This window comes from Entelurus aequoreus, linkage group LG16 (genome assembly GCF_033978785.1).
Source record: "Entelurus aequoreus isolate RoL-2023_Sb linkage group LG16, RoL_Eaeq_v1.1, whole genome shotgun sequence".
Taxonomy (NCBI): Eukaryota; Metazoa; Chordata; class Actinopteri; order Syngnathiformes; family Syngnathidae; genus Entelurus; species Entelurus aequoreus.
The window spans coordinates 46,732,001-46,743,226 of record NC_084746.1 but is presented as its reverse complement, the minus strand read 5'-3'; the positions used below and the strand labels follow the sequence as shown (position 1 = coordinate 46,743,226).

General features: G+C 41.6%; 1 protein-coding gene across 2 annotated transcripts in view; it reads left to right on the top strand.

The window, feature by feature from the left end:
- Positions 1–3,596: 3,596 nt before the first annotated feature.
- LOC133631087 (zinc finger E-box-binding homeobox 1-like) overlaps positions 3,597–11,226 on the top strand; it is a 94,291-nt gene continuing 86,661 nt past the window's right edge. The window contains exon 1 of one of the 2 annotated variants that reach the window (XM_062023124.1): positions 3,597–3,691. In XM_062023124.1, the coding sequence (XP_061879108.1) occupies positions 3,634–3,691 (58 nt within the window). In that variant the 5' untranslated portion in view covers positions 3,597–3,633. Of the gene's footprint in view, positions 3,692–4,792; positions 4,997–11,226 lie in introns of those variants that run through there. The other variant, XM_062023126.1, reaches the window with a different exon arrangement.

Here is an 11,226-nt window from a genome sequence, read left to right as displayed (position 1 = left end):
ACTGTGGAATTTTTAAATGAAAACAGAGCTTTTTGTATTGGATTCAATGGGCTCCGAATACTTCCGCTTCCACTGTTGACATCACGCGCAAACGTCATCATATCGAAACGTTTTCACCCGGAAGTTTGCCGGGAAATTTAAAATGTCACTTTATAAGTTAACCCGGCCGTATTGGCATGTGTTATAATGTTAAGATTTCATCATTGATATATAAACTATCAGACTGCGTGGTCGGTAGTAGTGGGTTTCAGTAGGCCTTTAAGTTGATGTGTCAATCAGAGTGCCCACCTTAGTGACCGTGTGAGCAGCTTTGATTCATTCAATTGTGAATGAAGAATTAACAATTGCTTGTCACTACTAGTTTGTAGTTGTTCAACAAAAACAGTGCAACGTATGGATCATTCCTTACTAAAGGAATCTGAACTACTATGCATCCAAATATAGTTAACATTACAGTCGACTGACATGAATTACAGTTCATGTACAAATAACAAAAAGCACAATTTGATTGTAGTGAGGGCATTAACAATTATATGATGTACTCTATCTCAGTGGTCGTCCCCCCCCCCCCCCCCCCGGGGGGATTTTATTTTTATTTTTTTTCCATAAACAAATACAATCATGTGTGCTTACGGACTGTATCCCTGCAGACTGTAGGAACCATAAATATTAATAACGGAAAGAAACAACCCTTTTGTGCGAATGAGTGTGAATTAATGTAAATGGGGGAGGGAGGTTTTTTGGTTTGCTGCACTAATTGTAAAACTTTTTTAAAATTTTTTTATTGTGCGGCCCGGTACCAATCGATCCACGGACCGGTACCGGGCCGCGGCCTGGTGGTTGGGGACCACTGCTCTATTTGAAAAAATAAATAATACAGTATCATAGTCTCTTTTTTAATTTTAAACATTTGTTTATTAAGTTTTAAGGCAGATACAAGTTTGATTGATTGATTGATTGATTGAGACTTTTATTAGTAGATTGCACAGTACAGTACATATTCCGTACAATTGACCACTAAATGGTAACACCCGAATACGTTTTTCAACTTCTTTAAGTCGGGGTCCACGTTAATCAATTCATGGAATAGAATCAACTTTTCACTTTTTCGCCCCCAAAAAACAAGAGATCCAAAAAAAGGGACAATAAATAAATGAAAATAAAATACAATCTAACTTTCTAAATCCAAATAAATACATTAGTCACACATGTACAGGAAAGAAAATACACAAAGCTGAAGTCAACTGTATTTAGGGCAAATATCAGTGGTTCTTAACCTGGGTTCGATCGAACCCTAGGGGTTCGGTGAGTCGGGCTCAGGGGTTCGGCGGAGGTCAAAACATACCCGACTCATCGTGTAAATAAAAACGTCCCCCTATCGGCGTATTACGGATAAGACAACAGCAGAAGTCAGACTGATTTACAGGTGTGTAATTTGTTGTGAGTTTATGCATTGTGTTGGTTTTGTTCTTTGAACAAGGTGATGTTAATGCACCAGTAAAAAAACATGGTAACACTTTAGTATGGGGAACATATTCATCGTTAATTAGTTGCTTATTAACATGCAAATTAGTAACATATTGGCTCTTAACTAATCATTATTAAGTACTTATTAATGCCTTATTCGGCATGGCCTTATTATGACCCTAACCCTGGCCCTAACCCTCTAACCCTAACCCAGGGGTGTCCAAAGTGCGGCCCGGGGGCCATTTGCGGCCCGCGGGTAATATTTTAACGGCCCCGTGGCACATTCTAAAAATACGATTAAAAAAAATTAAAAACATAAAAAATGGTATAAAAGAGCAAACAGGTGAAATGTAACAATAAAATGTTTCAATGTTTACTCTAATAACCCAAAGCTGCCATGCAGGCTGTTTCTTTCTTTAAAAAATAATAATGAATCAAAATCAATGTCATTATGAATTATTGACCTATTCAAGGCTCCAATTACGTCACATTAAATATTCCACTTTGAGACATTTTTTGGGGAAAATTTTGTATATTTTGTGTTTGCCTTATTATTATTATTATTATTATTATTATTATTATTATTATTATTATTATTATTATTATTATATTATGTTTTAATACTTTACTGAGCAGGACCCTTTTGGATCCCCAATAATATTAGAGGGACTTTTTTTCTTTAAGTGTCATTGCTCAAAAAATAATAATGAATCAATGTTGTTATGAGTTATGCTATGAGCTCCAATTATTATATAATCTCAAATATTCCACTTTAAAATGTTATTGGGGGAAAATATTGCATATTTTGTGTTTTTTTCATAAAAAAACAGGGTTTTCTTTGACAAAAAGAGCATACAGCGTAAATCTAAAAAAAAAAAACACCTTTATATTGACAGATAGACCTAATGTTAATCTGGAGATTTAAACCTTGGATAATAATAATAATACTATATAATGACACATTTTAAACATTTTTTGTACCTAAACCCTTTTGGGTCCCCAGGATCAAGCCTGAGTGGAGGCCTAAATGTATATTTTGTATACATATATTGTATTGTTTTTTTAAATAAAAAATATCAAAATGGCCCCCGCTTGCTTTGATATTTCAGTGTGCGGCCCTCAGTGGGAAAAGTTTGGACACCCCTGCCCTAACCCGAACCAAGGTATAAAAGAAAGGGCATCTCTATCCTCCTTCAAAACCGCAATAAAAGTTCACCTAGTATATATCTGTATCATGAATCAATTTAAGTGGACCCCGACTTAAACAAGTTGAAAAACTTATTCGGGTGTTACCATTTAGTGGTCAATAGTACGGAATATGTACTTAACTGTGCAACCTACAAATAAAAGTCTCAATAAAAAAACAAACAACAAAAAAAAACAACCTCTAAATTAAGTCTTTGTTACTTAGAATATGTTCCCCATACTAAAGTGTTACCAAAAACATATAAATTTGTCTTGAATTTGAAATCATTGTTATTTGTTATTATTATTATTGTTTTTACTAAAGAAGGGTTCGGTGAATGCGTATATGAGACCGGTGGGGTTCGGTAGCTTCAACAAGGTCAAGAACCACTGGCAAATATATAACAGTAAAAAAGTTTTAAAAAATACAATTATTAGTTATCTGTGTATTTTAGTCGGGGTTAAATAGAAAAACGGTTTATTTTACGTATTTAAGAAAAGCACCCGATACTTATTGAAATTGTGTCGTTTTATTCTAGTAAATGTGACGGGACTGCCGTAAAGCAGTAGAAATTGCTGAAAACATTATGTTCTTTCTTTTCTTCTTGCCACGTTTCTCCGTGTGCCACCTGTATAAGTTATCGCTTTCATTATTCATGTCAGTATGCTGTTATCGTGTTTGCGTGGCCCTCTGGCAGTTATAATCGAGTAGAGGAAGTGTTCAGACGTCCCACAAAGCGGCTTCCGCTAGCGTCCAGTAGGAGGGGCCGTGTGCAGAGGTGTACGAGAAGGTGATGCCGTAAAGGAGACGGCAGCGTCGCAAACCAGGTGTGAGAAGAGGGGAGAAGGAGGAGGAGGGGCGGGGGGGAAGGTGACGTCGTAAAGCAGACAGGGGTGGGTGAGGAGGAGGAGGAGGAGGAGGAGGAGGAGGCGTGGGGGTGGGAGGTGACTCGCTGTGTTTCAGACTGGAGCGAGGCGATCATGGCGGATGGCCCCAGGTGTAAGCGCAGAAAGCAGGCCAACCCGAAGAGAAGCAGCGGTAAGTCCCAACGCGGTCCGGCCGGCCGCCGAGCTGGGCCGGGCTGACCACTCTCGCTCGGCGGGAACACCGTGGGAGTTGTTGCGGGCGAGTTCGGGCACATTTCAGCGGACTTTGGGGCGGGTGTTGTGGTGTACCGTTATACCTGGACGGCGTCCTCTCTCTCTCTCTCTCCGCCTAGCGGTGCTCTGCGGGCCTCAGTGAACCGTTATCCGCTGCTGGGAATAACTCCAGGAGCGCCTCTCCTTACTTTCTTTGACTTATAACGCTTTTCACGACAACATTCGTCCGCTCTTTCACTTTGCTTTTATGCACTTTTTGGCCCACTTACCCCCCTCCCCTCCCCTTTCTTTTTGGCGAGCTTTATCGCCCCCACAACGTGGCCGCTCTGCGCGCACTTTGTTGACGGGGGAGTGGATGAAAGCTGGGACGAACCTCGCCCCGCCGAACGGAGCGGTTGACGTCCACCGTTAGCATCAAAACAACTTTGAAGGGGGGGTTCTTTTGCTTTGATAGCGGGGGACCCTATGGCCCGGGTGGTCGGGGAGGGGGTGCTGCTAAAGTGCGTAGCTTTCTAAACGAGGTTCTGCCCCGGTGGTGAGTGATGGCATCGAAAAAGAGAGCGATGGGATGTTTATTATTGGATGACCACTTCCCTTCCTCCTCTTCATCCCCCCCACCCCCCTCTCTCGCCTTAAGTCCCAAAATGCAGCAAAAAAAAAAAAGTCGCCTCGTTGAAGGTAAAAAGCTTGGAAGTGCAAAAATTACTTTTATCTGGCATTTCGTCATCAACCGGATTGGCGTGAAGAATGCTGCTGAAAAACCTGCGTGGACGTTCGTGTTGACGGCACAGGAAGCAGACCACATGGCACCCACTCGTTATTGTTTTAGGCACCTGCAATTCGGCTTTAATTCCATAAATGTTTCCATCACTTAAAATCTCTATATATTTAATAAATATATCGTGTTTTTTTTCTAAACAAAACAATACATTTTCTGTGTTTTTTTTTTAAATACCTGTTTATTATTATTCTTGCTGGGGGTGGGTGGGAGAACACCTTTTTTCTCTCTCTCTTGCCGTGCTGACGTCACGACGGTGCGTCCGTACAGGAGCCATCATCTCCACCAGCAGCACCCACCTCCTCCTCATCCTCCTCATCCTCCTCATGTTTACCTGAACGCGGTTAACGGGGCTGATTGATGGCCTAGAAACATATATATTTTCTGGCGGAACCGACCGGAACCGGATCTGCTCGCATGTCGTGAGGAGCTCGGAACACATGCTCCAAATGTCAACCTGCGCAGGTAGATATGCGGGTTTTTTTTTCTCTCTCTCGTGTTTTTAGCTTTCATTCTCGCGGGATTTATATCATCCTGACCCACTTGTGCGTGTTTTATTTGAATTCCACTCCCTTTTCGGCCCTTTTCTTTGTGTTGGCGTTCATTGTGTTGCTGCTACTGATGATGATAATGCTGTAGGCGCTAATTCGTGGCACAGTTTGGGCAATGGCGGTCGGTACCGTCACTGCAGTGAAGGAAGGCGGGGTCGCAGCTCAGTCCTGCTCGGAGACAGGTACCGCACGCAAGGTGATGCAACACCTTTCAGTTTAAAAGGTGCGTTTTTTTGTTTTTTTTTGTGCGGAGGGAGAGACAGGAAGGCACGTGACGTGGGTGGTGCGTTTACGGTCCTTAGACGCTGTGAGGAAATGGAACGTGCGAGGAGGGGTAGGGGAGGGGGTGGGCTCAAGGTGCCGTCATGGCCGCAGGTGTTGGCTTGTTTCTCCCCTCCCCCCCTCCCCCACTTCTTCATCATCATCATCAGCAGACAGATGAAGCAAATGAGCAGCACGAGGCTGAACCATGTGATGATATAACTGTTTAGAACTGGTCCACCATTAGTACCAAAGCCTGGAAATGGGTTAAATCAGTGGTCCCCAACCTTTTTTTTTCACCATGGACCGGTTTAATGTAGGCATTATTTTCAGGGACCGGCTTTCCACTTGTGCCATGTACAAACCCCGTTTCCATATGAGTTGGGAAATTGTGTTAGATGTAAATATAAATGGAATACAATGATTTGCAAATCCTTTTCAACCCATATTCAATTGAATGCACTACAAAGACAACATATTTGATGTTCAAACTCATAAACTTCATTATTTTTTTGCAAATAATAATTAACTTAGAATTTCATGGCTGCAACACGTGCCAAAGTAGTTGGGAAAGGGCATGTTCACCACTGTGTTACATGGCCTTTCCTTTTAACAACACTCAGTAAACGTTTGGGAACTGAGGAGACACATTTTTGAAGCTTCTCAGGTGGAATTCTTTCCCATTCTTGCTTGATGTACAGCTTAAGTTGTTCAACAGTCCGGGGGTCTCCATTGTGGTATTTTAAGCTTCATAATGCGCCACACATTTTCAGCGTGAGACAGGTCTGGACTACAGGCAGGCCAGTCTAGTACCCGCACTCTTTTACTATGAAGCCACATTGATGTAACACGTGGCTTGGCATTGTCTTGCTGAAATAAGCAACATTTGCTTCGATGGCAACATATGTTGCTCCAAAACCTGTATGTACCTTTCAGCATTAATGGCGCCTTCATAGATGTGTAAGTTACCCATGTCTTGGGCACTAATACACCCCCATACCATCACAGATGCTGGCTTTTCAACTTTGCGTCTAAAACAATCCGGATGGTTCTTTTCCTCTTTGGTCCGGAGGACACGACGTCCACAGTTTCCAAAAACAATTTGAAATGTGGACTCGTCAGACCACAGAACACTTTTCCACTTTGTATCAGTCCATCTTAGATGAGCTCAGGCCCAGCGAAGCCGACTGCGTTTCTGGGTGTTGTTGATAAACGTTTTTTGCCTGGCATAGGAGAGTTTTAACTTGCACTTACAGATGTAGCGACCAACTGTAGTTACTGACAGTGGGTTTCTGAAGTGTTAATGAGCCCATGTGGTGATATCCTTTACACACTGATGTCGCTTGTTGATGCAGTACAGCCTGAGGGATGGAAGGTCACGGGCTTAGCTGCTTACGTGCAGTGATTTCTCCAGATTCTCTGAACCCTTTGATGATATTACAGAGCGTAGATGGTGAAATCCCTAAATTCCTTGCAATAGCTGGTTGAGAAAGGTTTTTCTTAAACTGTTCAACAATTTGCTCACGCATTTGTTGACAAAGTGGTGACCCTCGCCCCATCCTTGTTTGTGAATGACTGAGCATTTCATGGAATCTACTTTTATACCCAATCATGGCACCCACCTGTTCCCAATTTGCCTGTTCACCTGTGGGATGTTCCAAATAAGTGTTTGATGAGCATTCCTCAACTTTATCAGTATTTATTGACACCTTTCACAACTTCTTTGTCACGTGTTGCTGGCATCAAGTTAATGATTATTTGGAGAAAAAAAAATGGTTATCAGTTTGAACATCAAATATGTTGTCTTTGTAGCATATTCAACTGAATATGGGTTGACAATGATTTGCAAATCATTGTATTCCGTTTATATTTACATCTAACACAATTTCCCAACTCATATGGAAACGGGGTTTGTAAATACAGCAAAAATAAGTGCATGAAAAATACAACTCACTATGATTCTGAATTAGTGGAATACCTGGGCTTGTTCCTTTGCAATGAGAAGCAGATGGAAATCAGCCTTTGGCTACAATCTGTCTCGTTTATATTTTATATGTTAATTAATCTGCATTGTATCATGTGACAAAGTTATAATAAATATAACAAATGGCAACTTCCTATCAGGAGTTTTATTGTGCATCTACAGTATAAACAAGCTTATTTATTGGTGTGACTAGAGCAGTGGTTCTTAACCTGGGTTCGATCGAACCCTAGGGGTTCGGTGAGTCGGCCTCAGGGGTTCGGCAGAGCCTCCGCCGCGGAGGTCAAGACACACCCGACTCATCGTGTAAATAAAAACTTCTCCCTGTCGGCGTATTATGGATACCCCCAAACAATGTTCCCTCTAATTTTCCATATGTGTGAGCTAACGCAAAAACTCCTTGAGCATTCGGTGGAGCACATGTGAGCGACGTCAGACGTGCACATTCACTGTGGTCACACCTGCAGCACACCTGTCCCAAACCTGACTAAATAACAAGTTCAATGTTTTATTATTGTAATCAAATAACAGCAGTCATTTCCATGAGATTATTTTCTAATATAAGTGTTTTGGCCCACTTACAATGACTATAACATATTGTTTTTCATGAACTGTGTACTAGTATTATATGTCTGGGTGGGGGTCCTCCTTTGGAAATAATGTGTACCCCTTTCAGATATCACATTTAGTTCCCACCAAAACATTCACATGTTGCACAATGAGATGTAAACATGGGATCATGTGTACATTCCTGTAATTTTCCGTTTGTAAAATATATCTTTATTAGTATTTCTTTAATATAATAACATCATTTTATGATTACGGTTCGGGTTCGGTGAATGCTCATATGAAACTGGTGGGGTTCGCTACCTCCAACAAGGTTAAGAACCACCGGACTAGAGGGACAGGTGAAAGTTAAGTCAGAGAAAAGGCAGTCGTTTATAAATTATCTAATGTTTCCCTGCAGCCCGGTAGCAAATGCGTCACGGACCGGTACCGGTCCCCGGACCGGTGGTTGGGGACCACTGGGTTAAATGACATGATAGATAGATATCTTGGGCTAATAATGCAATGTAATGTATATAAAGTCAACACTAAAAAAGTACTTATAATACCATGATAAAGCCATCCATTTATGAGAAAAGAGTAAAAATGTCACATCGTAATTTCATGAGCAAAATGCCGCAAGCATTAAAGGTGAACTGCACTTTGTTTGGAATTTTGCCGATTGCACGAGAGACAAGAAGACGGAGGTATTTTTTTCTTAATGCATTCTAACTTGTAAATAAACAAACTAAAGTCTGCTTATAATGGAGCCAATGAGAGATCCTCTATTCCGCCCATAAAACCCTTTAAAGTTAAAGTTAAAGTACCACTGATAGATACCACTGATTTTACCCATCCCCTTGTTCCACCCCCTGGGAGGTGAGGGGAGAAGTGAGTAGCAGCGGTGGCCGCGCTCAGGAATCATTTTGGTGATTTAACCCCCAATTCCAACCCTTGATGCTGAGTGCCAAGCAGGCAGGTAATGGGTCCCATTTTTATAGTCTTTGGTATGACTCTCGGGCAGCACGGTGGAACAGGGGTTAGTGCATGTGCCTCACAATACAAAGGTCCTGAGTAGTCCTGAGTTCAATCCCGGGCTCGGGATCTTTCTGTTTGGAGTTTGCATGTTCTCCCCGTGACTGCGTGGGTTCCCTCCGGGTACTCCGGCTTCCTCCCACCTCCAAAGACATGCACCTGGGGATAAGTTGATTGGCAACACTAAATTGGCCCTAGTGTGTGAATGTGAATGTGAATGTTGTCTGTCTATCTGTGTTGGCCCCGCGATGAGGTGGCAACTTGTCCAGGGTGTACCCCGCCTTCCGCCCGAATGCAGCTGAGATAGCTCCAGCACCCCCTGCGACCCCAAAAGGGACAAGCAGTAGAAAATGGATGGATGGATAGTATGACTCGGCCGGGGTTTGAACTCACGACCTACCAATCTCAGGGCGGACACTAAGCCTGGAAATGGGTTAAATGACATGATAGATAGATATCTTGGGCTAATAATGCAATGTAATGTATATAAAGTCAACACTAAAAAAGTACTTATAATACCATGATAAAGCCATCCATTTATGAGAAAAGATTCAAAATGGCAAAGGCATCGACGGTGAACTGCACTTTGTTTGGAATTGTGCCGATTGTTTGCAATCATGAGAGACAAGAAGACTGATGTATTTTTTCTTAATGCATTCTAACTTGTAAATAAACATAAACAAAAGTCTGCTTACAATGGAGCCAATAAAGGCCTTTAAAGTTAAAGTTCCACTGATAGTCTCACACACACTAGGTGTGGTGCAATTATCCTCTGCATTTGATCCATCACCCTTACCCCCTGGGAGGTGATGGGAGCAGTGAGCAGCCGCGGTGGCCGCGCCCGGGAATCATTTTTGGTGATTCAACCCCCAATTCCAACCCTTGATGCTGAGTGCCAAGCAGGGAGGTAATGGGTCCCATTTTTATAGTCTTTGGTATGACTCAGCCGGGGTTTGAACTCACGACCTACCAATCTCAGGGCGGACACGCTAACCACAAGTCCACTGATCCAAAAACCGCCAACAATACTCCATTTACATTTCCTGACCTGAATCCTAACCCCTATCAGTGATATTGTTATTATAAGCGCTAACGCAGACAAACTTATTTATAAAGCGCCATGATCACGGAGAGCTACAGTAACTAGCTTGTGTGTCTGTGTTGGCATCATCGGCTGGTGAGCTGCTTTCTCGCCTCATAGCTTGTGAAAGTTTAATCTAGATCATAAATAGTGCTGGTAAAAGAATGAGGATGTAACCTGACAAGTTGGTCAACTTTGGCATCCAATTTAGACCCAGAAATGGTAAAAAAAGACATGGTCTACGCAATAATTATGAGTCGTTCATCATCTAAACAGAAATATATCAACATCCCACCAGTCGGCATCCGAGGGAGAGCAAACATTGTACAGTAAGTGATGTTGTGTTATGTTTGTTGATGTTGTGGAAGGAAAAAGGGATGCTTTAAATGATCATAATACCTAAATATTACATGTTATTATGAATGTGCCCATTACTACATTACGTATATACTTACAGTTTGTATATCAAACCTTGATAGTGGTGTTTGGATGTTTTTTAGAGTGCTTTATAGAATGGAATAGAGCGACTGCCGTAGGCCCCATTAAGCGGACTTTTGATCACATTTATTTACTAGTTAGAATGCATAAAAACACTTAAGGATTGTGAATGATTGGCACAATTCTAAAATGAGGCCAGTTCCCCCTTAAGTTGGAGAATTTCATCGTAATGTCACGAACATATACCGATATTACAAGAAATAGGGCGCAATTTTGTAAATTAAATTGTAGGTAAATTTATTTAAGGCCATACCAACTCAAACACAGGTATTTTTCTATGTGTTTTGGCCTGTTGTCCACACGCAAATACATACTTTTGCCCTTAAAAACTCTTTTGAAAAACGCTGATGAGTTTTAAAACTCTTGTCTTCAGCGTGGCGACCGCCATAATATAATGGTAAATAACACTGTCTTAAACAAAGAAAGATCCCGATCGACCCAGATCCAAATACCACGTGCTAAAAACAGCATGTGCAAACTATAAAATAGCGTGTACTATTAGTGGGCGTGTGGTGTAGCGTGTGATCTACTAAGAATGTGTGTGCAATTAAATTGTAATGCAGATCACCTTTTTTAAATGAGGTTTTTGCGGTTTTGAGGTTTTACATCATACAGCAGCAATAGAATTATAAAATGATATTGGTGTTTAGACAATATGTCTGACATTTTCATTTTTGACAGTCTTTGTGTTGACAAGAATACGTACGATGGAGTTGCAGTGCAATCGCCTCCTTTCTCACAG